The 26,895-nt window shown below is 43.8% G+C and overlaps 1 protein-coding gene across 3 annotated transcripts in view; it reads left to right on the forward strand.

The window, feature by feature from the left end:
• The window catches only part of LOC147034329 (tRNA (cytosine(34)-C(5))-methyltransferase, mitochondrial-like), a 59,528-nt gene extending 32,921 nt beyond the window's left edge, over positions 1-26,607 (forward strand). For 2 of the 3 annotated variants that reach the window (XM_085880909.1, XM_085880897.1), the window contains exons 3-8: positions 3,817-4,076; positions 9,904-10,107; positions 15,746-15,903; positions 20,437-20,558; positions 22,772-22,889; positions 23,584-26,607. In XM_085880909.1, coding sequence (XP_085737035.1) covers positions 3,986-4,076; positions 9,904-10,107; positions 15,746-15,903; positions 20,437-20,558; positions 22,772-22,889; positions 23,584-23,739 — 849 coding nt within the window. In that variant the 5' untranslated portion in view covers positions 3,817-3,985 and the 3' untranslated portion in view covers positions 23,740-26,607. The remainder of the gene's footprint in view (positions 1-3,816; positions 4,077-9,903; positions 10,108-15,745; positions 15,904-20,436; positions 20,559-22,771; positions 22,890-23,583) is intronic. The other variant, XR_015058068.1, reaches the window with a different exon arrangement.
• Positions 26,608-26,895: the final 288 nt, after the last annotated feature.

Below are 26,895 nucleotides of genomic sequence, written 5' to 3' on the forward strand. Positions count from 1 at the left end.
CCCTCCTCTCCGACCCCCTTCTCTCCGACCCACCTCTCTCTGACCTCCCCTCTCTCTCCGACCTCCCCTCTCTCTCCGACCCCCTCTCTCTCCGACCCCCTCTCTCTCCGACCCCCCTCTCTCTCCGACCCCCTCTCTCTCCGACCCCCTCTCTCTCCGACCCCCTCTCTCTCCGACCCCCCTCTCTCTCCGACCCCTCTCTCTCCGACCCCCTCTCTCTCCGACCCCCCTCTCTCTCCGACCCCCTCTCTCTCCGACCCCCTCTCTCTCCGACCCCCTCTCTCTCCGACCCCCTCTCTCTCCGACCCCCTCTCTCTCCGACCCCCTCTCTCTCCGACCCCCTCTCTCTCCGACCCCCCTCTCTCTCCGACCCCCTCTCTCTCCGACCCCCCTCTCTCTCCGACCCCCCTCTCTCTCCGACCCCCCTCTCTCTCCGACCCCCTCTCTCTCCGACCCCCTCTCTCTCCGACCCCCCTCTCTCTCCGACCCCCTCTCTCTCCGACCCCCTCTCTCTCTCCGACCCCCTCTCTCTCCGACCCCCCTCTCTCTCCGACCCCCTCTCTCTCCGACCCCCTCTCTCTCCGACCCCCCTCTCTCTCCGACCCCCCTCTCTCTCCGACCCCCCCTCTCTCTCCGACCCCCTCTCTCTCCGACCCCCTCTCTCTCCGACCCCCTCTCTCTCCGACCCCCTCTCTCTCCGACCCCCTCTCTCTCCGACCCCCCTCTCTCTCCGACCCCCCTCTCTCTCCGACCCCCTCTCTCTCCGACCCCCCTCTCTCTCCGACCCCCCCTCTCTCTCGGACCCCCCTCTCTCCGACCCCTCTCTCTCCGCCCCCTCTCTCTCGGACCCCTCTCTCTCGGACCCCTCTCTCTCGGACCCCTCTCTCTCGGACCCCTCTCTCTCGGACCCCTCTCTCTCGGACCCCTCTCTCTCGGACCCCTCTCTCTCTCCGACCCCCTCTCTCTCCGACCCCCCTCTCTCTCCGACCCCCTCTCTCTCCGACCCCCTCTCTCTCCGACCCCCCCTCTCTCTCCGACCTCCTCCCCCCCTCTCACCGACTCTCCCCCTCTCACCGACTCCCCCCTCTCTCACCGACTCCCCCTCTCTCTCCGACTCCCCCCTCTCTCTCCGACTCCCCCTCTCTCTCCGACCTCCTCTCCCCCGCCTCTCTCTCCGACCTCCTCCCCCCGCCTCTCTCTCCGACCTCCTCCCCCCGCCTCTCTCTCCGACCTCCTCCCCCCGCCTCTCTCTCCGACCTCCTCCCCCGCCTCTCTCTCCGACCTCCTCCCCCGCCTCTCTCTCCGACCTCCTCCCCCCGCCTCTCTCTCCGACCTCCTCCCCCGCCTCTCTCTCCGACCTCCTCCCCCCGCCTCTCTCTCCGACCTCCTCCCCCCGCCTCTCTCTCCGACCTCCTCCCCCCGCCTCTCTCTCCGACCTCCTCCCCCGCCTCTCTCTCCGACCTCCTCCCCCCGCCTCTCTCTCCGACCTCCTCCCCCCGCCTCTCTCTCCGACCTCCTCCCCCGCCTCTCTCTCCGACCTCCTCCCCCCGCCTCTCTCTCCGACCTCCTCCCCCGCCTCTCTCTCCGACCTCCTCCCCCCCGCCTCTCTCTCCGACCTCCTCCCCCGCCTCTCTCTCCGACCTCCTCCCCCGCCTCTCTCTCCGACCTCCTCCCCCCGCCTCTCTCTCCGACCTCCTCCCCCCGCCTCTCTCTCCGACCTCCTCCCCCCGCCTCTCTCTCCGACCTCCTCCCCCCGCCTCTCTCTCCGACCTCCTCCCCCCGCCTCTCTCTCCGACCTCCTCCCCCCGCCTCTCTCTCCGACCTCCTCCCCCCGCCTCTCTCTCCGACCTCCTCCCCCCGCCTCTCTCTCCGACCTCCTCCCCCCGCCTCTCTCTCCGACCTCCTCCCCCGCCTCTCTCTCCGACCTCCTCCCCCCGCCTCTCTCTCCGACCTCCTCCCCCCGCCTCTCTCTCCGACCTCCTCCCCCGCCTCTCTCTCCGACCTCCTCCCCCCGCCTCTCTCTCCGACCTCCTCCCCCCGCCTCTCTCTCCGACCTCCTCCCCCCGCCTCTCTCTCCGACCTCCTCCCCCGCCTCTCTCTCCGACCTCCTCCCCCCGCCTCTCTCTCCGACCTCCTCCCCCCGCCTCTCTCTCCGACCTCCTCCCCCCGCCTCTCTCTCCGACCTCCTCCCCCCGCCTCTCTCTCCGACCTCCTCCCCCCGCCTCTCTCTCCGACCTCCTCCCCCCGCCTCTCTCTCCGACCTCCTCCCCCGCCTCTCTCTCCGACCTCCTCCCCCCGCCTCTCTCTCCGACCTCCTCCCCCCCGCCTCTCTCTCCGACCTCCTCCCCCCGCCTCTCTCTCCGACCTCCTCCCCCCGCCTCTCTCTCCGACCTCCTCCCCCCGCCTCTCTCCGACCTCCTCTCTCTCCGACCTCCTCCCCCCGCCTCTCTCTCCGACCTCCTCCCCCCCGCCTCTCTCTCCGACACCCCCCCCCACCTCACCTCCCACCACCTCTCTCTGAGCTCCCCTTCTCCCACCTACACTCTCTCTGACCTCCTCCTTCCCTCTCCCTCTGTTAAGGGGACTGTTAAGGACTGCCGGTTTAGTTTTGAATTTAAACTTTCGCCATGGGGGAGCACACACAAATCTGATTCGGAGTGAGCCGACCGGAGGGGTGCAAAGGTCGCTGCAATTGCGAGGATGCATGCAGGCAGGCAGACTATGGCAGGTAGATAGTGTGGGTTTTAAATGCTCCTGTGTGTGTGGGTTTTAAATTTAAATGCAAGGCTGGGTTTTTCACTCTTAACAGTTTCCTGTGTGCATCAAGAATGGTCAATCACCCAAAGGACATCCAGGCAATGGCAGGCCAGTGGTCAAAAACAGCTCATTGATGGAGGCCAAATAAGGCTGACACAAATTCTGCAGATGCACAGCAACAGACGGGCTGCAGTTCGTCGACTGACATTCCAGTACAACTTTAGTGCCAAAAGACCCATAAAAGAATGCACAACTCATCATGACATGACATTGGAAACAAAAAAGGTCCTCCAGCATTTCAAGAATGCAAAGTCAAAATATGTCACCACGTCAATGAAAAGCAAAGCTACTGACTGGTTTCGCTCTTGATCAGAGCAACGTGTCGCTGTTTCATCCATAAAGTGACTTTGAAGCCTTTTGGCTTATATACTGTCAATGATGCACCACTAAGGCTTCAAAGTCACAAAATGGATGAAACAGCGATTTTGGTGACGAACACCTGCAGGGAAGATTTTGGATGACATTTTGTTATTGGATCGGACTCAAACTCTTCCTGGACAGCTCGGAGGTAATTGTGCCAATATGTGTCCCATCATGTCAGACTTGCTTTTTTTGATAACAGTGAGGAGCAAGAGCGTGTTTGAAGACTTGGAGATCATTTCATTGTCAAGATCAAAGCTTTTTTTTGTTGTTGTTTTTGTTACAGTAATTCTTGATTTTCAGATGTCATTGATGTTGCCCAAACTTTGCTGTTTGCTCTGTTTTAAATTTCATTTTAGTGCCAACAGCTTCAATAAAAAATAATTTAAATGATTATTGAAAAATTCTTATCACAGGGAACTTGTCACCCTTATCCTCTTTGATGTACTTTTCTTTGCATGTCTAAATACGTTTTCCTTCTCAGCTAATGTGCTTTGGAGTTTTTTTTTTTATTATTATATTCATTTTTTGTACCATTTGATGTGAAAACAGTTATTTCCATGAAACTTGGCCTCTGTTAGAAGAACACACCTCAATCTTGGCTCACCCCAGACAAAAACATCACAATGTTGGTTACAGGTCCATCTTGTTGTCACCCCAAAAATGGCAATACTCTGCTCTGCTGAACCGCTTTGCGCTCCATGGTCAAGACCAGGAAACTAACCTGCCGGCATATTATTCGGCACACCATCTACTGGGGCCCAGCCATGGACAAAGCCCCTCATCAAACTCCCCAGGCCCTTCCAGCATGGCTTTGCCTCACCTCGTGATTTACAGCGGTGATTCTGAAGGAACATGCTCTTTTCTGAAGCTTCCTGGATCTACAGTTAAACAAAGAGGTGGGTTTAGCATAATCTTATTTTGATTGTACAGATGTGTTCTGCAACAAATGCACTGGGAAATAGTTTTGTAATTAACCAGAGGAATGCTGTTGAAATCTTCAGCTTGTACTTGTGCATTCAACATGTTGGCAACTCATGGAGATAGATGTATGAAAAGATCCAGACTTGAGTCGAGGGAGCTGCAATCATGAGCATTTTGTGTTGAGTCTTGTATTAAGATCCTTTGGGGGCATTCCATGTCAAGTGTACACACCCTCCCGACACTAATACCTCATTTTCTCCCCATATGTTGGTCATTTATTCACTTGGGTGAAAAAACTCAAAATACCAACTTTTAGATCTGTGGGCCCATTTTAGGGACCTCCCAAATTTGGGCGCCCCCGGCTGTCCCACAATCTTCCAGAGGCCATATCACACGTTGTAGTGCTCCGATTTGGCTGATCTTGGTATCAAAATGCTCGTAAAAGCGAGATTTTCGAATTGCGTAAAGTAAAATCACTCCGAAACAGTAATTCAAAAAGTTATAGTTTGGGGTGCCCTTTGACCTTGGGACCCCGCTCCCCAGCCAAACCGATGGTCCCAATTTTTTCGTGTGAGAATACCCCTTCATATATTCCAACACCTCAGCATAAATGAAAATGGGATCTCAATGGGTTCAAGTGTGATGATGGTTTTACTGTTCGGGGACTCGGGTGCTGGTCACACAATACGCCACACAATGCATTGCACAATATTTGAACACGATTCCCAATACACTATATCAGTATATTGTACATAAATTTTCCACATGCACATGCAGGAACTGGAAGCGATACTAGTATGAGTAAGAGTTTTTCCTAGCATATTATAATCAAGATTTTTTGCCAACCAATGTTTTATTTGACAGCTGTGTTTCTTTTTTACTGATCGTGTAGGTTCTACTTGTAGCAGTTTTTGGTTATACGGAAAGAAGTATATCAGAAATGTCTAAAATGCAGTGATCTTCAATGTCAGGAAAAATGAAACTATTTGTGGCCCGTTTGGATGAAGAAAATTCACTTTCATTTCATGAGTGTCCTGAAAGGCTTCCATGATGCAGGCAAGCCACCATTTTCCATCATCGTGCACTGTGACGTAACCTGAGAGTTTCCTGTTAAAAGTTGGTGTCAATTTTGAAATAGCTGACTCGATACGGTGTTCCTCGCTAAGGCTGAATTCGCGTACTTGAAGAGCAGTTTCAGAAATAGGGATGAAAGCATGAAGTTTTTGAGTTCCAGCCGTTTGAGTTGGGTTTTGGCCGTTTTTAACCTTTTTTCCAGATTTCGTTCTTCCTCATCATACGCTTCTTGGATCACGTAACCGAACTTCATTTCATTCAAAACATTTTCAGCAAAGGCGAAAAGATCTTTTGGAGAAATAATTTGACTGTCGTAAGGTCTACGCAGGCTCTCACGTGTTGCTTCTCGTTTGACTGTACCTCCCACGCCATCTGAAGGGCCCTTGCCATGACTTGTGGCAAAAAATGCCATTCTGCGTCAATACCATACTCTGATTTGTGACGACATAGGTTTATGAAGGCTTTGCAATTCTTATATTGGCCAGCGCAACCGTCTGAGAAATAGTAAAGTTTCTTTACATTTCCAAAGCTTGATTTCAAGTGTTCAATGAGCATTCTTTGGAAGAGGTGGACCGAGACAACGTCGTGAGTATTGCTTTCTGATATAATCGTGAACGAATCGTGGTTAAATTTGCCATCGTCCAATTTGAAATAGTAAACCCAGGGGTGAATTGTCGCTTGAGAGCAGTTCCAATGGAATCCTTGGGCCGCATCCTGTATGACAAATGAATAGTTCTCTGAGACGTCTCCAATAATGACAAATTCTCCTTCACCGATTTCGTCTTTCTTATTTTTCAGAAACTGAGATTGGGCCTTGGCAATGAAGTCGTGTCTCACTAATTTCACTGCGCGTTCACAGAATTGTTTAATGAATTCTTCCAAAGGCAGGACCATGGAGCTCAGTTCAGATCTGTCGGTGGATGTCCACTGTTTAAACTGAATTTCATCAATGTCCTCGAGTTCATAAGCACTCAGTAGCTTGGTTTTGAAGTCTTCAATTTATGGGCAACTTTCACAAGTTCTGAAATAACATGCCGGTTGTGCTGGGTTACAAACTATGCGTGCTATCACATGATTATCGCTAGGAAGTTCGGCTATCTGTGGCATTTTGGAACCAAACGTTATGAGTTTCACATTTTTAAGTATCGTACATACACATACACTGTGTGTACCGCCTGAACCGGCCAGGGCACACTCCGAGGGACGGAGCATGGCGAACTTCGCGAATCCAACTTTCAAGCCAGGGTTCTTCTCTTTGAATTTCTGAAACAATTCCTTGAGATTGTTTAGTACCAGGCGCTTTTGAATTTTGTCTTTTCCATGTTCATTCCTGACCACCACACAGTCCTTTTTTCCCGGCATTATTCGGCTGACTTCATCACTTCGGTAAAATTCAGTTACGGCAGATTTCACTTTGTCAGGCAATATTTTACCCTGTTTGGGATTTGGAGACGATAGCATACCATTTTCTTTCTCTAAAGTTTTGGCTTGTACGGCCATTCTTTGGGAGCAACTGAATTCACTCATCATCCCTTTGATGCTCATATTCCGAGCAAATATTGTCAGTATACGTATTTGCTCTGAACGGTTCGAAACAACGTATTTTTCTTTCAGGCTTTTGATCACCTCTGGCATGCAGTTTTCACCACATTTTGACACTATTTTGTGTTTTCTCCGCAGTGCTTGGTCCAGCAACTGGTTCTAATTTCTTTCGCACAGAATCTTCCACTTTACATCGCTTTTCAGGAATGTACCCTGGGTTCCTTTCCGCCTTTCGTTTGTCGAATGGGCTTTCGCCTATCATCAATAACGACTGGTTTAATAGGTCAACTTCTGCTTCTCGCTCAAAAACCTCCTCATCCTCATCTGTCAAAATAGATTTTGCAATGCCTTCGATAGTACCTTCTGATGATAATTTCGAACTGGTCGAAGATGATTCTTCAATACGCTCTGGTGACAACTGAGTTTTTTTTTTTCTGCACGAAGTACAAAGTTTGTGATCTTTTTTTTAACCTTTGAAGAAAATTTCATCAACATATCATTTGACACATTGCGAAGATCTTTTCGTCGTTTTGTTTTATGGCAGCTGAACGGATCGCAACAGTATTTTCGGAACTCCTTTCGATCTTCAGTCGCCATGATTACTGAAAAATATGCAAAACTGAGATTAGCCCATTTATAACTTAATTCGATGATGGTTATACAAAAAATGTACACTTAAAAATCAATATACACAATAGGCAGAATAATTTTTCGCAAATGATGCTATATATATATATATATATATATATATATATATATATATATATATATATATATATATATATATATATATATATATATATATAATAGTCCAGAGATGATGATTGTCAATTTCAGACATAAAGTTGCCTGCCAGCTGGTGACGTCATTGGAACGATGATGGTAAACGTCGCCCAATGTCGAATCAAGAATTGGTGATATGTGGACCCCGAACAATAAAACAATCATCACACTTGAACCCATTGAGATCCCATTTTAATTTATGCTGAGGTGTTGGAGTATAGGAGTATACATCACTATTCTGAAGCGAAAACGCTTTTGGGGTCCAAGGTGTATGCCAGATTGGAGTATAGGAAGGGGTATTCGCACACGAAAAAAATCAGGATCATCGGTTTGGCTTGGGGTGGGGGCCCAAGGTCAAAGAGCACCCCAAACTATAACTTTTTTTGAATTACTGTTTCGGAGTGATTTTACTTTACGCGATTTGAAAGATCTCGCTTTTACGAGTATTTTGATACCAAGATCATCCAAATCGGACCACGACAACCTGTGATATGGCCACTGGAAGATTGTGGGTCAACCGGGGGTGCCCAAATTGGGGGGGGGGGCTAAAATGGGCCCCCAGGTCTGAAAATTAACACTGTTTTACCATGGATACAAATACTTGCACAAAAAAAAGAGTGAAATCTGAGACGATGTGTCACAATTTTGCTGAAAAATGTGTACACTTGACATGGAACGCCCCTTTTTGTTTGTTTTGTTCAGCACAATTTTGGGGCTTGCAGGATAGCCCACATGTATGTGTACTCGCCTCTGAGCTGTCTCGCCTGGGTTTGAATCTTGGCCCAGCTGTTGATTGTCACCCATGTATTTCACAGGGAGGGTGAGGCCATCGATGTGTGTGTCATCCACGGATGGATGTTAAACTGTGCGTCCTGTCTGCTGGCATGAGTTGGCAAACGTTAATAATCCCACGTTGTCTTACTGAAAGAGTCGGCGAGTCATCACTGACACCTTTCCTAAATTTCAAATGCCTGTCACCTCGTGCCAAATGTCGGACCTGGCCGACCGTTTCTTGAAAGACCGAAATTGTTTCTCGGCCAACCCTACATGAAGGTATGAATAATTAGTTTAGTTGTAGAACGGCATGGTATTTAATTGCAAATTCATAATTTGGCTTTGGTTATTTGATCTATCGTGGTGAAGGCTGGGCGGTTGGTGAGTGGAAGGCACACAGAAAGGTGTGGTGAAGAAGGCTATTTATTTTGGTTTTCCCTCTGAACATTTGTTTACCATTTTCAGATGCGTGTAGGAGAAGTACATATTTGCCCAACATCCCTCAGCGTTTATCCTTGATGGCCTGCCGCAATTCTTGCTGAGGCTGCTTGAATATTCCACTGTGATTAGTGTTTTATGAGGCATTTGGTCAATCAGAAGGATTTTCTTAGCTTCCCATAAAAGAGGCCATGGTCTTCTTGCTGGCTGAGTATTCTGCGCTGAATTTATTGGGTGTAGTTAGTTGATCCCTTGTGCTTCCATTAAATGTATTCAAATTTGGTTTTGGGATCTTGGTGGTCAAGCCACCTTTCGTCACCAGTCAAGAGATGATTGATAAAGTTGGCTGGATCCGAATTGAACAATTCGAGAAGTTTGCTACATGATGACAGCTGTTCCTGTAGATTGAGTGCTGAAGTTTCAGACTTACCAATCTTGCTGTGTGCTGGACCTGCCCAAGTGTTCACACAGATGATGGTTGATGCACTTCTCGTGTGTATCTCAACTTATCTTTTTTCACCAAACAAAAGCATTGTCTGACTCAACTTGTTGTTCTACATCACTATTCTGAAGCGAAAACGCTTGTTTTTATTGAAATAGTGAGTATTTTAGCTTCAAAAAATGCCTTGAGAAATTCCAAGTTCTGGATATTTTTGCGACAACGTACTTATCATCCAATGATTAGTACCTCGACCTGGGCAGCAATTTGTTTGTTTGTTTATTAATTAATTAATTTATGATCGTTAACGGTCACATCCACTGACTCTTGAGTTCGGGTTCGTTTTCAAGGGACACTTGCCCACTGTTGAAGTCATCCACTCATTTGGCAACTGTAGATAGAATATGAGGCCTGAATTCACCATGTGCATTCACCATATGTCCGTAGATTTCTTTAGAGCTGGCATCCTCGCATAAAAGTTTGATGACTCCTTGATGTTCAATTGTAGTAATCATATGATGTTGCAAACTTCTGAATTGCACACTGAAACGACAACATTAGATTAACGAAACCAATGGCATACAACAAGCAAACATCACCAATTACTTGATAAACTGCTTCTCTTTTGTTCATTAATATCCCCAATGCAAAAGCGATCTCAATACAACTCTTATAACTTGGTACTCATGTTAACTTGATGGATATTCCATGCACAGTGATTTGGATTTGCACCTTTGTATCTTACCACATAGGTGCACACATTGCCTTCGCACCACCAGGCCGCAGATTTGAGCGGCCCAGATTTCAGCCAGGTTATCTGAAGCCATACTTTGTGCTGAGCGCAGCATCTCTCGTGGCTGCCTGTGCGTTGGCCTTGAAACCGAATGAGACTTGCCTGGACTTGTGCTCGGCTCCTGGTGGAAAAGCGATCACTCTGCTCCATTGCACAACTCCAGGTGCTGTATACTTCTTTACATTTTCACGAATGTTCATTCCGAATTGAGTTTTTCTGGGTTAGCTTTAAAAAAGAATAAAGGTTTAAATGGGGGTTTGTTCCATGCATTGTGGAACCAACTGATCTCGTGTGTATTCAGGCATTCACGTGTGCAAAACTATTGATGTTGATGTTGAAGTTTGTGAACGTTTTGTTGCTGTTTTAACATTAAAATACAAATATCATGGAGGAACAAAATACCAGAAGCTGATGGGATTTTGGACGATGCTGGACAAAGATGAGCAACCAGATATTTGACCTTTCTCCAAGCTTCACTTGAATGATTAAAAATCATATGATGCAAGAGTAACTTGTGGTTTTGTATAATTGGTCAAGATGAAACTTTCAAAATGAAGTAATCCGCCCCAGAATGCTCAATGTGCATGTGCAGAAATCCCAGGAAACTGTGGTGTTCGGGGCACCGTAAAGTATATCATGTGTGCCAGATAGGGATTGTTATGTAAAATGGCTCACAAAGATTCCAAAAGAAGCCAAAATATTTGGAAACGTATTGGTGAGAAAGGTGTGCTTCTGTGCAATGAAAGAGTTGGTGAACTTCCTGAACTTTCCCAAAAAGTTGACAGCTTGAATCTCCCCATGTTGCAAAATCGCAAGGACGTGACCTGAAGGTTCGAAAGTTTGGAGGCGAACGCATTGTACCCAAACCTTCGAACATCGCAGCGAGTGAGTGGACTTTGAACCTTGTGGGATTACCTTATGTGAACGTGTCCAGCTTGGCAATTTATTTTATGCATGTCTTCAATAGAAAAAATACGATGCCGTCATTACCAACGTTCAGGTGGACTTCCCGGAGGGAGACACCGGATTTGGTTTCGTTGCTTCGTGACATAGATGGGAAGGTCAAATCTGGGGTTTCTGAATTCACAAGGAAAGTTTAAAATGATCTTTACTATTACTCATGTTGGGGAGGAGAAGGGGGTGTGAGTGGGAGCTGTGTGGGCTGCGAGTGCCGTCACAAATATATATATATATATATATATATATATATATATATATATATATATATATATATATATATATATATATATATATATATATATATATATATATATATATATATATATATATATATATATATATATATATATATATATATATATATATATATATATATATATATATATATATATATATATATATATATATATATATATATATATATATATACATATATATATATATATATATATATATATACATATATATAAATATATATATATATATAAATATATACATATATATATAAATATATATACATATATATACATACATATATATATATATATATACATATATATATATATATACACATATATATATATATACATATATATATATACATATATATATATATACATATATATATATATATATATATATATATATATATACACACAGTGGAAAATCGATATAACGCTCACCGGTGGGGTCCAAAGCAACTCGGGCGTTATAAATTATACAGCGCTATACTGATGCAATGAAAAATATTTTATATTTCATACAAACCAGAGTCAAAACACGTGGACATGTACGTCCGCCATCTTGGGTTGATGACGAAGCGGTCAAGTTATTTTCTTTTTTTAAACAAAAAATAAACACAGGAATTGAATGCATATAGAATATATTTTATTTTTTTATGTACAATCGAACATTACTGACAAAATAAAAAATACAAAATGTTCATTATCACAGAAATCGGTGAAATATTTTACGCTTCCTTAATCACAAAACGGATACAGAATTTATATCTTGAAGAATTCGGAATTTATTTCTTGAATAAATCGGTGATCTTGGTTGGTTTCATGGATGCTCTTGAGAGTCTTCGGGTGTCATCCAGAAGGATTTTAACCTGGTGTATCTTCAAACGAAGATTGGGGCATTCCTGCTCATCCAAGGACTCCAACCAACAACGACCATCAAGGAAAGACTGTTCAGCTTTGGTGTGGAGAGGCTTGGGCAGAGGTTCAACTGGTGCCTCTTCTTCTTCCGACTCCTCTAGGGGTTCCTCTTCCTCTCCAGTTGACAGCTGTTCTTCTCTGAGCAGTTCTTCAGCCAGGTCTCTTTCTTCTTGATCAACCCAGGCCTGGAGAGCATCAAGAGCTAATGTGCCAGGGGCGAGGTTGAGGGCCGTGATGGCAAACCTGCCCACCTCCTCCTTGGAGAACCCATTGAAGTCTTCTTCATTATCAGACTTGGGAGGACCTAGGCCTTTCCTCCAGCAGTTAATGATGGTGTCCTTGGTGACCTTCTCCCAGGCTAGCCCTGCAAACTCCATCGTCTTCTTAACGTCCATGGCCTTGAGGAAGACGGTCATCTCTTTCTGCTCCCTGGCCCTAGCTTCGTATAATTGATCTTTGTAGAATAGCTTGAAACAGTTGATGACCCCCCCTGGTCCAAAGGCTGGATCTTGCTGGTGGTGTTCTTGGGCATAAAGGAAGTGAAGATCTTCCCATCCTTGGACTTTAAGATGTCTCCTGATGGATGAGATGGGGCGTTGTCAATGAGGAGGATAGCTTTCTCTTCTTGCCCAAGCTTTCTCAGGTGCTTCCACACAGCAGGGCAGAACCTCTGGAAGAACCAGTCCTTGAAACAGGCTCCTGTCATCCAAGCCTTCCTGGTGTTGGTGTAAATGCAGGGAAGGAGGGATCTGTTGACATGGTGTAGACACCTGGGGTTTAGTGACTTCCCTATGACCAACGGGGTCATCTTCAGAGACCCTGACCTGTTGGCACAGAGAAGGAGGCTGACTTTGTCCTTTGGCTTCTTGTGTCCAGTCTTTCTTGATGGGTTGTCATCCAGGTCCATAGTTCTGTCTGGAGGGGTCTTGTAGTACAGACCAGTTTCATCTGCATTGAAAACCTGGTCTTCTGTAAAGTTGTTGTCTTTGATTAGTTCATTGAAGACAGAGAGGTAGTTCTTGGCAGATTCAAGGTCTGCAGACTTGGCCTCTCCATGTTGTTGGTTCATGTGGACCCCATGTCGATCCTGCCAGCGTTGCAGCCACCCCCTGGTTAAGCTGTTGTCAGCATCTTCACCTCTCTCTTCCTTGTGAAGATCCTTGTTGATCTTCTTGGCCTGATGTAGGAGGATGGTGGCTGAGATGGGTATGTCAAGCTCTCTAGACTTGCAGAACCAATTGAATAGTTCTTGGTGCAATTCCTGATCCCTCCCAAGCTTGACCCTCTTCTTCTTCATCCCTTCACTGGATTTGACAGTGACGATGAAGCTCTTGATGTTCTCTTCATCCTTCAATCATCCTCTTAGAGTTGAACCGGCGATGCCTGTATCCTTGCTGATGGTCGCTTGAGTTTCACCATTCTGTATCCGTTTAATTATGTGTAGCTTCTCTTTGGAATAACACTTCCGCTTCGGCATGGTGGCGCTGAACTGAACAGAGCAAACAAAACTAAAAATTTGAAGATTTCTTGGCTGGTAGGTGATGAAGATGTCGAAGAACTGGTACAGGAGATGTAACGGGAGCTTAGATTTAAGTTGTTGACAACTCTTCCGAAAGGATGTGGGTGGTAGAGCACGCGAACAATAGTTAATCTTGTACAGTACAGTACTGTACTTACGTTGTGTACTGTGTTGTATGGTGTTAGAAGGGAACATGAACGTGAGTTACAGGAGATACGGATGCTATGATGATTTGAATTGAATTGAATTGATTTTGTTCATCTCAGCTTCGCCATTTATACGGGAAAGGTGCGAGAAGATGACAGCTCGTGAGTATTTTCACACCACATGTCAACTCAACACGGCGTTGACAGCTGGAATTTTTTTCGCCAATTATTAGCGCTATTTTGGACTAACTGTCTCTCTTTTCTCACTTTTTTGCCTTTAAACATGAAATAGTAGTATTTTTTGGGGTCCAAGGTGTATGAGCGTTATATCAATTTTCCACTGTGTGTATATATATATGTATATATATATATATATATATATATATATATATATATATATATATATATATGTATGTATATATGTATATATATATGTATGTATGTATATATGTATATATATATGTATATATGTATATATGTATATATATATATATATATGTATATACATATATATATATATATATATATATATACATATATACATATATACATATATATGTGTATGTATATATATATATATATATATATATATATATATATATATATATATATATATATATATATATATATGTATGTATGTATGTATGTATATATATATATGTATGTATGTATATATATGTATATATATGTATGTAGGTTTATATATGTATATATATGTATGTATGTTTATATATGTATATATATGTATGCATGTATATATATGTATATATATGTATGTATGTATATATATGTATATATATGTATGTATATATATGTATATATATATATGTATATATATATATATATGTATGTATGTATATGTATGTATGTTTTGTTTGGTTTTGTGGTCAAAAGAGAAATTGCACTTGATTTTTCCATCTATTGATGAAAGGAGAAGTGTGCGTGTGTGCTTGCACGCATTATCCACTGCCACCTCAAGCTTTTATTCACAAGAAATGGTATGAACTCGACACCCCTCGTCCACAGATAGTTCTTGTATTGTTCTCTTTCTGTCAGTCTGATTTGCATTTAGGAACAGAACAATTATGGTTAACAATTTTGAAGTTGCAACAGTCACCTAAATGCTGAAAATTATGTTTGAAAGAGATTTGAATTACAGATTTTGTGCTCCCATTGGTCGGCTAAGAGTGTCCGGTGAGCAGAACCGGGTCACCGAAAATACACAAACAGCGATTGCTCAAAAGTCCTCGTGAGCATTCATACTTCATTTTAAAAGTTGTGTATTCAGAACCTTTTACAAGATTTTCAATATTTCAAATGTTTGCCACTTTTATTATCTATTGAAAAACTTTTCTGCCGCTATTAAAAAAAGATGTGGTGGAGGGGAGGAATAAAAGGGGTGGGAGGGGGGGGTTGGTTGATATTGCAATCGGTGTCTCTGTCTGTCTCCGTCACGTGATCTAAACGGTTTGGCAGAGTCACCAAATTTGGTAGTTGTGATTACCACATGGCAAGAAAGTGTGAGCGCAGTATAATTTTTGGCCCTGCCCATGGGGCCCTGGGGTGGGGTCAAAAGGTCAAATACCAAATAATGCAATTCCAACTACATTTTAAAATTCAACTTTGTACATGTAATCAACATTGGGGTACATATGAAATGGGTAACGAGGTTTTTTTTTGGATTTGACCCCTGGATAATTCCCCAGGAGGTTCAGACCAGTCACAGGGGGGTATAACGGGTAAATTTTTAAAACTCAATTTGATAAATTGGATCATTCCAAGTGGAACTTTTTTCCCCACTTTCAACCTTTCTTTAGGTGTGAAGCGTGGTGATTTGTGATGGCGCGCTATTGACTTTGCTCTAGTTTTCTATTTTCAAATGGGTCCGTTTGTTCAATTGGCCTTCACTAGATTATTCAGCCCCCAAAGGCATGTCATTCATTTTTTAAATTCACTTTTCATTATCTCAATCCACTTAGACCTGTGCTGTTCCTCCATTGTCATGACCCATCTCAGCACTGCTTTGCTGCAATGAACCATCTTCCCTGCGGAACCTGCGCCTCAGACACACGCTGGAGTCATATGTACCACAGGAGGTTCTTCAATCGATGGTTCGTATCACAGCGAAGGATGGCTGTTGGTTTGGCAGCGCGCAGCCAGAAACCTTCGACCGGGTGAGCTGGCGAGCAGGCCTGGGAACCTCCAGCCCAGAAACTGCAGTATTTTGGAAGCATCTAGTGAGATTGGGATTGGAAGGACGTAGCTTGCTTTTAACAATGAAGTACCAATTTAAAACTTTACTTCTAAGTTGGAATAATATAAAAGGCCTAATTCATCCAAACATACTTTTAGACTTGTATGATTCCTTGATGCTTGTGAAGGAAGATATGTCATAAAGTGTGTTATGAAATATCTTTTGAGTGTAAATTTTTATCATGTGCAAATCATTTTTCCTTTTGTGTAATTTTTTGAGCATTGAATTTGGAAATTTTGCGTGCTGACACATCAAATCTGATACATAAGAAAAAAAATCACAAATCCATTGCAAAGCATCCGTAAATGAAAATATATTTAAATGAAAAAACAAAACAAAGGCAGGTGAGCAACCTGAGACAATGGGGAATCATGGTCCAACCAAAAGTAAACTATCTACTCAGCTGATTTAAGCAATACACGAGCAGACCCGGTCTCTGGCAACATTTCACCCGCTTCACTCTCGGCTCCTCAGGCCAATAGACTTTACTTCCAAGTTGTAATAATATAAAAGGCCAAATGCATCCGGACATTTTTATGACTTTTATGATTCCTGAATGGTTATGAAGCATTAAGGGTTCGTACCAGTCTACTTTTAAAAATGTATCATCCCAAATGCCCTAATCTTATGATATATATATATATATATATATATATATATATATATATATATATATATATATATATATATATATATATATATATATATATATATATATATATATATATATATTGTTAAGCCTGGTGTTGGCGCAGTGGTTAGGGCAGCAGCTTGGGATCCAAAAGGTCCTGAGTTCAAGCCCCGTTGGGCCACTGAATTAATACACCAGGGGGTTGACTCAGCCTGTCATCCTTCCGAGGTCGGCGAAATGAGTAGCAGTATACTGGGCCGGTGTATACCCCGGTTAAAATAGGTGTACCATTTCCCTGTGTTGTAAGAGGCAACTAGGGTTGCGTCAGGAAAGGCATCCGGCATAAAACATGTGCCAAATCACTATGCGGATCATACGGATGATCCGCTGTGGCGACCCCGAACGGGAGCAGCCGAAAGAAGAAGAAGAAGAAGATATATATATATATATATATATATATATATATATATATTTATTTATTTATTTGCAAACGTCTGCTTTTTAGTCGAATCGCGGCTGTACGCCCACCGGACAGACAATTCAGTCGCGACTTTCCGAAACAACACCGAAAACCAGTCACGGGTGTGCTCCAAGCGCACACCATGGCCTAGTCAATATTCTACCCGCGTGCGACAGGGTCAATCGCCGAATTGTCGATATACCTAATTATTCGCGTGGGCAGCCTACTGAGAGACCGTAACTCAGCGAGGTCTGCTTGGACACGAACTGCTTAAGCGGTTCGTTCCGTTCTGGGATAACCGAGCGGGATATTATCGCGAGACCTCGCTGGACCCGATTCTTTTATCGGCTATCAAAAAGCCCGCTATTATTCCAAAGGCAAGATAGCAGTTCAATTGGCGAAAAAGGACCCAACGAACGGGTGACATTTAAACAAGCACATTTATTATTTACACGTATACAATCAATCATGCAATGAATTGGCGGGAAGGGACAAGTCGCGAGCAAGACAAAGCACTACAACCGTCTATTATTTATTATTCATAAGCACTTAACAGTTCTACTTGCGGGACACGGTGCCACAACTTCACACAAATAAACAAGGAAAGACCCCCTCAAAGACAAGGGGGTCAGACTGGACCCGTAGGCCTTTATTACGTGGAGCTTGGCAGACCGAAGGAGTTCCACCAGACTGTTGCAGGTTACCTCCACCCTCGTGGTGCCTCGATGGGGCGACCCGCGACGTCCTGTCCCCATGGCAGCTAGCGTAGCCGCGGTTGAGCCCTGGCCTTGCCAAGCGTCCAGGTGATTCGGGCCTCAGCCGGCGACGCGTTGAGAGGAACGAACGGGTCTTGATGCTCTTCCAAAGTTGATGCTCTTTGTAAGAACCCATCTGTTCCTCAGCGATGCTCGAACTGTCCCGAAGCCCGATCACCTCAGACCGTTTGGCGCTGGCTGGCGAGCTCTCTCCGGCTCTCTCCACACGAATGCGCAGGTCTGCGCGGCACAGCAGGTTTGGCCACGCTCTCAGCTCGCGTGTCCTCCGCTCTCCTGGACTTCTCCCCTGACTGTGTTCTCCAGACTCCAGACTTCACCGACTGACTCCATCGACTCGCGAACTGGTGCTCCGCTCGGCCTTTTATAGGGCTCGAGAGACGAGATCTGACCTCCGCTCTCCGACCTTCAACCCCCACTGGCCCCACCCCTTTCTCTCTTTTGATCCGAATTCCGAGGCGAAGCTTCCACAGAGCGGACGTGCGCGAGATCACCAGACTTGCGCGGAGAGCGGACATGCGCGAGATCACCAGACTTGCGCGGAGAGCGGACGTGCGCGAGATCACCAGACTTGCGCGGAGAGCGGACGTGCGCGAGATCACCAAACTTGCGCGGTGAGCAAACCCCCGCGTGTGCCTGCAGCGATGCCGTTCGATGCGGACTCGCCGCGGCTGGTGCAAAAGATGGCGTCGCTTCGAGGATGAAGTTGAGGCGATGTTATTCGGGTTGGTCTATTGGGGGAGATGCGGTTTAGGAGATGGTGGGGAGATGTCGTTGTTATGAAGGCGGTGTGGAGAGGGTAGTTGGTGGTTGACGTGCGTGGAGAAGGTGGTTGGTGGTTGGCGTTGTGGTTGGTCCAAAATAACGATAGTAAAGAAAAACGGCTAACTCAAAGATCACAGCCCTGTCCACACGGATAAAGCCCATTAAACAACGGTGGGGAAATCTAACTGAACATGGACTTATCGGCATAACTGAACTAAGGACCTTTATGGTGTTCTGCGAATTTCCACAGCTGTAACAATATATAGGCACTTCCAACCAAAAAGAGTAACAAGATATACTCTGCTAATTTAAGGAATAAGCAAGAGCAGATCTGGTCTCAGGTGATGTTTCACTCGCTTCCCATCAAGCTTCCTGAGGCCAATAGACCCTGAGCCTCGGCATATGTCCACTTTTATTACCTCCACCACCGATGATGGAAGGAGGTTATGTTTTCACCCATGCCTGTCTGATTGTTACTTGCAAAATCGAAGATTTTTGAAGTATATTGGTCAGTCGATTTTGTTAGTCTGTGTTTGTTTTCCAATGACCTACAAGTCACAATTCTAAACCGATCGTCATGAAACTTTATCAAGTTGTAGAGGTAGTCTTAACTGAGAAGCCCATTGATCTTGAGGTCAAATTTCTACAATCATCATTATTCATCCAATTGACTTGAAAATTAAACAGCAATTGCAAAGTGCATTACTGAATTGGGAAACTTTTTGAGATCAAAAGGTCGAAGGCCAACTCGAGGGCAAACATCTCAAATCATCAATTTCAATCTGAAAAATAATTAATTTTCATCCGATTGACCTGAGCTTTGATTAAGGCTTTCAATTTTATCTTGATGAAATGGTTACTTTGAATCCATGGCAACCGTTGGAGAGGGGGGGTGGGGTGGGGTGGATTTTGCAAGTGTGGTGCTCTGCACGTCTTTTTCTTGTTTTTGTTTGTGTGCAAGATATCAAAGTTGTAGATGGATTCGGATAACATTTTGTGGGCAGGTTGGGTGTGTGATGAGGACAAACTGATTGATTAGATTTTGGTGTCGATCCGGATCCAGATGCGGCTATGAAAATTTAAGTGATTCTTCACCACAGAGATCGGCCAAAAAAACGATACATCACACGATATCTCAAAAAGACTGATTTGAATGGAACTTGGTGGATACGGGTGTGTGATAAGGACGCCTTGATTCAATTTTGTTGAAGATCCCAATCCGAGAATTTTTTGAATTTTCAGTGTTTCTTCACCATTGAGAAATGGGGCTAAAAATGGCATTTTGCATGATATTCAAAAATTTATTGGCCTTGATATGTTCTATTGTATCAGGCATTGTGTGGCGGAGGTCTGTACTCTGAGTGTTCTTGTTCCTGATGTGACCGCTCATTTCTGGTCACTTGCCGGTGCGTGAGGTCAAATGCGGGAGTCTTTTTATCATGATAAACCTCAAGCAAATAAATGTCGAATTTCATCATTGCTGAGCAGGTGTGCGTGCATTTCACCCAGTTTTATCTTGGTGATAGGTTTTCTGAAAACTTGCCGAATGAGGCTCTGCAAATGAGTGAGGGCCTCACTTAAATATGCAGTTTTTTAACAGGCAAGAGCGAGCTATGATAATTTGCCGAGGATTACCTATTTGAGAAAATATAAGCTATAAAAATGGTTTGTGTTTTGGATTGTTTTGTGCAGACACAGCTATAGAAATTTCAGTTTGTGACACGGGAAGCAACGAGCTGGCTTGCGTGGTCCAAGGTGAAAGCCAGAGGTTGTCAAATTGCCAACACAGACTTGCAGTTTTATTTTTGTCTGTCTTCATGCCAGGTGCTGGCTGATGTGCCGTGCTCCAATGACCGCAGCTGGCTGTACAACTCTGAAACCGACAAGGTGCGCGAACGCATTGCACGGAGGTCTGACTTGCCAGCTCTACAAGCTAACTTGTTGCAGTAAGGGAGATTGGATGCAAATCTTTCTAAATACCTTTTTTACCTTACGGGATGGCACGTCGTCCGTCCGTCCATCCACAAATACTTGCAACTTCTTCTCTGAAACTACATATACGGTTTTGATGAAACTTTACCACACCATTCATCACCCTGTGTGTACCAAAGTTTGTTCATGGCATTTGAAAAAATGGGGCCCGAAGGGTTCTACGGGGGTTGCCCCCCAAAATAGGTATTTGCTTTCTTCTCAAACTACTTGACCACAACCTTCATCACTCATGATGTACCAAAGTTTATTCACGGCATTAAAAAATCGGGGTCTGAGGGGGTCTGTGGAGGGAGCTTATGGGGGGAGGGGCAGGGGTTGCCCCAAAGAGGTATTTCCTTTCTTCTCAGAAACAACACAATTCCGATGAAACTTGATTACAATCGTCATCACCCGTGATGTACCAAAGATTGTTCATGACATTAGAAAAATTGAGCTCTAAGGGTGTATAAAGTTGGGGGGAGGGGAGGGGGGTTGCCCCCCCCCACCATAATATACATTTGCTTCCTTCTCTGAAATTACACACACAAGTTCAATGAAATTTGATTACGACTTTCATAACCTGTGATGTATGAAAGTTTGTTCCTGCCATTAAAAAAATTGATGTCAAAGGGGTTCCATTAAAGGGGGGGGTTGGATTGCTACCAAAAATAGGTATTTGCTTTCTTCTCAGCAACTGCATATACAATTCCGATGAAACTTGACCACCACCTTCATCACCCATGATGCACCAAAGATTGTTCACACCATTCAAAATATCAAGTTTTAGGGGCATCTTTGGGGCAGGTTACCCCCCCCAAAATACGCATTTTCTTCCTTTCTTTCGAAGAAACCACACACAAATCCGATTAACATTGACCACCATCTTCATAACCCTTAATGTACTAAAGTTTGTTCAAGCCATTACAAAATTGGGGTCTTAGGGGTTCTTTGGGGGGGTGTGATTTTCTTCCCAAAATATGTATTTGCTTTCTTTTCTGAAACCACACACACAATTTCGATGAAACTTGAACACAACCTTTACCAATGTGACGAGACGACCCGTGAACCCGTTGGGTTCCTGTTGTGACAGCGGTTGATAAAAAAATCATTTCAAAAAAAAATAAGAAGAAAAAAGATAGCTCCAGCGAACGATACCGCTGAGGTTGTTTGCATTGAACAAATAATCTCGAAGAGTACTTGACTGAATCGGGAATTGATTTTTTTTTTTAATTTTAAAATACTTTTGTCTCCGTTACATATTTTGTGGGTCATCCATGTTTACTAATGGTTCCACTACCAGATGAGTGCTCAGGGGTATTGCCCCCAAGTTTGTATACAGAGTTGAGCTTCGTGGAAGAGCGAGAACACTGAAGGGATGAGGATGCCACAGCACAAAAGGAACAAAAGAAAGGGAGGGTGTGGAAGTGGGGGGGGTGGGGTGGAGAAAACACCAACAGCAGGATTGAAGTACAAAATGGAAGGAGACTTGGACAAATAATGGGTGTGGAGAGTAATGAGGACATGGGGTGGACAAAAACTGTGGATGATCCCCAGTCAGTGGCTCGCTTTGGAGGCCAAATTTGAAATGTGGTTTGCCCAAAAAAGTACATGGCTGATGGTGAGACCCAGTAGTTTGAGTGACTGAACTTCCTCAAGAGGATTGTTAAGAAAGTAGATGGGTGGGTTTGCAAAACAGTCCAGAGAGAGAGATAGAGTAATATTGAGATAGATATGCCTGGATTTAAAGACATATTCCAAGTGTTTGTCCAGTTAGTGATTTTTGTCAGGATTTACACATCAAAAAGGAAGAGGCTACTGCCTGCCTATCAGAAGGATGAGGGATGTCATGGCAGAGGGTGGAGTCATCAGAAAATAAAGTGGAATTTCCCAGTGAGAGCAATCTTTGATGAAGATGAGGAATGGGATTGGGCCCAGAACACTGCCTTGGTGCACTCCAGCATTAACAGAGAGAGAGGAGATGAAAGGATTGTGTTGAGATTTCCACTCTTCTCGGTGTGACAAGTCAAGATGACTGTATAACTTGGGTTGTTGTTGCTTTGAAGGAGTAACAAATAATTTGATGGTTGTGATCTGACGTTCATAATTTGGTACAGCTTTTACCGTCTGCTTGGTTCAACGTCTCTGCTTATTGACTGGTGCCGTATTGTCACTTAAGCTTCATTTACAGCTCCGCACTGCGGACACTGCGTCCAGGTGGCACGGTGCTTTACGTGACCTGCACTCTTAACCTGTTGGAGAATGATGGTGTCATCGATGCTGTGTCCAAAGAAAGTGGGAATGTTCAGGTAATTGGGCTTCACTTCCTAATTTTTAATTCTTGGAGATGGAAATTAATCATCATTAAGTTGCTCATGGCATTTTTGGAACATTCCAGAATAATCAGGTTGCTCAGATAACAAATGGCAATCATAAACAATGGTTGTTAAAACTTCCATTCACACTGTAGGTAATGTTCTGCAAGCATTTTGCAACACAGTCCAGTGTCACAAAATATGTGTATTCTTTCATACCAATGAAGACTTTTCAGGAAGAATGATCAGCTGCTCTTATTATTATTATTTTTTGTGCTGATAAAATATAACTTCAAAACCATCTTGATTTGCAACCGGTGACATTTATACAATGAAATTAGGTGCAACAGTCCTGCATGATGTTTCCCGACATTGAGTAGTTTTCAGATGTCAGAGTCTGGAGTGTGAGCCGGTGCGGTGGAAGGTTGGGGTGAGGTTGGGTGAGGGTGCACATCGATGTATAAGATTTTATTTGGGATTTGAAACTGGTACCTGATAACTATGCATCACTCACTCGGATGGTATTTGCGAACAAGCCAATCTGCTTATTTAATTGAAAGACCCCTGCCTTTTCTCATCCTTCCATGTAACAGAACCTCACTGGCTGGTTTGAGTTTCAGGGACAAATGCTTGGTTAGTGGTGCAACAGAGTTTCAGTAGTTGGGCATGACCTTGCGCATATTCACAGGTTGAAGACCCATCTCCTGTCCTCTCTGCGTTTCCCGGCATGTTTCGTGTGTTTGGTCCTGGGCATGAAATCGCTCGCCATGGCATACTACTTCTTCCCACAGAGGCATATCCCTGGGGTCCCCTCTACTTGAGTCGACTCCGTCGCTCCCACTGAAGCGAACCTTTGCATCCTCATTTCGACCAATATTGCAGTGTTTTGATTTTTGGGCACTGAAGTAGGTTCTGCAAATGGCATTTTTTGGGTGCTTTGATGTAAAAAGTAAAATATATTTTCCAGGATCATTTGTTTCTTTGCAGTGTGTGTGAGGTACATCGTGCCAGAGTCGAGACGGGTTCAAAAATATAATATTGGTCTAAGTGTCATCGTGGAGCTGATACATGAATCAAATGCATGACAAAGACATTAGTAGACATCATCGTACTTTTAAACGATAAAAGCAAATAGACTATGGAGTCACACTGCAGAATTGTATTCATCATGTGTCAACAAACTATGGCTATTGAGGAAAGAAATCCAATCATGAAGTTGGATGTGCAATATGGAATGCTACATTTTCCTCACCCGAGCGAAACCATCCTGCAAATTCACAATATAGATCATAGCTTTGGTTGTCTCGGCACATGACCCACGCCAATAACTCCCACAAATTGGACCACCCATGTAGTGTATCAGTTTATGAATAATTAGGCTTCATTTATCACCCACATCTCTTAAACATGTTGCCCTCAACAGCAAGTATGCAGTCGGCAAGACCATCACACCTGAAGGTTGAACCATTGGAACCATGTTGTAATGGGCGAATCCTGATTCTACCTGCATTTCAATGATGGGTGTGTGTGAGTCTGGTGATTAGATTGGGAGTAATTCATTAATTGTGTGGCATAAGGCAGTATGTGTGATTGGGTTGATGGGGAGCCTAATTGTATTGGCTGGCATTCAAATTGGCTGGAAAACTGATGTCATTATTTGGTGGAGTGCTATGACTTGTTTCAGATACAAGGATGAGATCACTATTCCTTAATCCCCGCTCTGGCCCAAGCACAAGCCAAAACATAAATTTTGTGGATAACACACCCATCCACACCATGCGCATGTCAACGCTGAACCTCAAGTCAAAAGCATCACTCATATGGACTGGCCTGCCCCATATGCAGACTTTTATCTAGTTCAACACACTAGGGAAATCCTTAATTGGATTTGTGATTGCCAAGTTCCACCTACCATATTTTGATCAACCGGAAGGGGCCTTGGTTGAAGAATGGCTAACATCCAATGAGAACTGAATTGTCTACTTTGATCGAGAAAAGTATACAAGCTTGTATTGGGATCTGTAGTTAGCACACATGTTCTTTAATCCACTTTTGCCAATGTTGAGGGTGTGTACATGTCGGTCCTGGTCCTCTTCAAACAGAATAAGAACACGTTTGAACGAGCCATAAATACAATACAAGCATCAAACTTTTGCCCGATTGTTGGTGAAGTGTATCCTGTGGGTGGGATCTCGACCTGGGTTCCAAACATCATGAGCCATTTGTTCAGATTGGAATGTTGAACAGCTTTTATTTTCTGTCCTAAACATTTGATCAGAATCGAATAAATGAGGATTTGTAAATTGGATAGGAGAACTTAAGAATGCACTTGCTTTTTGTGGATCGATCTATCCATCTGTCTTGTTTATGTTCCTGGATTAAGTTTCCCAAAGGATCGATATTATTTCACCGTTACACTCTCGTACTTTTACTATTTCCCATTTAGCTTATCTTCCAATTTCTATTCTTCAACAGCTTTACTATATCATCTGTTGCATTTAACTGTTCTTTGAGGTCACTGCAGTCATTTAGAAGTATGGCTCCAGATATTTATTTTGCTCGATAGTCACTTTTGGAAACCTTTGTTTCTGTGGGTTTTTTTTAAATTTAAAATCTTTAGTCGATATCGAACATTATTTTCTCTAGCTTCTCTTACAAAAGCAAATGTAATATTGGAATAGGTCTAACTTTTTTTTTAACGTGTGATTAAAGACCCCATCCTATTTCTTTAGTGGAATACTTCCCTCAGCCATCATTCTTTTGAGTTGTAATTTGAGCTTTGACCAACTCTGTCAATGAGTTGATTCGTTTTTTTTGTTTTTTTAATACCTTCTCAGCCATCCATCCGTCCGTGCGTGCATCATAGTATATCGTTACTGTGATAGCTTGTGAACTGCAGAAGGGATTCCAACGAAACGTAGCGAAAGTATGAACTTTAATACAAATAAGAACCGATTCCATTTTGAGTTCAACAGATCAAAGGTCCTTCGAAAATCATTTTGCAAATCTAACTCGAGTTCGAAGCATCAAATGACACACACACACACACACACACACACACACACACACACACACACACACACACACACACACACACACACACACACACACACACACACACACACACACACACACACACACACACACACACACACACACACACACACACACACACACACACACACACACACACACACACACACACACACACTGCTTTTCTCTCATTTGTGACCTCTCATATTTCATGTGATCTTAATTGAGATGAAACATAACAGTGGGTTGACCTCCAACACAGGCGGAAGCATATCCATTGACGCATTCATGTCAAATTATATTTTTGAGTTTATTGTTGTCAACCAATAGGACTCCAGTTTAACCTCTGTTTTTTTTTTTTTACTGTTGGAGTTTCATTTGTAAACAACATGGAGCTTATCCTCTGCTCTTGTGGAGTAAATATAAGAGTTGAAAGTGAAACGGGTCCCAAGGTTTCATATCACACTTTGTTCATTTCAGAGGAACAAGTTCCAACACCTTGTGATGCATGATTCAATTCAATTGTGTACTCTAATGTATTGGTGGACCTTTATATATCATGAGCATGGGAAATTGTTCTCATCGCTTCTGTTTGCTGGCATTGCAAACGCTTGTGATGTGGGGTGTGTTTTAAGTGGTGAACGAGCGATCATGTGTGGTGATGAAAAAGGGAGACGTTCTGAGCTTCTTCAATGTACAGTGGAGCGAGGAGGTGTTCTGAACAGTTCAATATAAAGAGGAAATGTGATGGATGAACTCCAGGCAGCACTTTGCTGGCAGCAATTATGCAAATGATCCATGAATAAATGAACAGCATGAGCGGTAATTACAGGAAAGTTTAAACATGGCAATGTTCGACTGAATAATATATTCTTATTAAAGGGACAAATGGCAGCATCCTCCAGACTTGTGCAAGTTCAAAAACAAGAGGAGACATTTGTGTTTGACAGTGTGCTTTGGTTTTGTC

The sequence above is a fragment of the Eptatretus burgeri genome, chromosome 1, assembly GCF_056783735.1.
Source record: "Eptatretus burgeri isolate ZD-2024b chromosome 1, Ebu_testis_v1, whole genome shotgun sequence".
Lineage (NCBI taxonomy): Eukaryota > Metazoa > Chordata > Myxini > Myxiniformes > Myxinidae > Eptatretus > Eptatretus burgeri.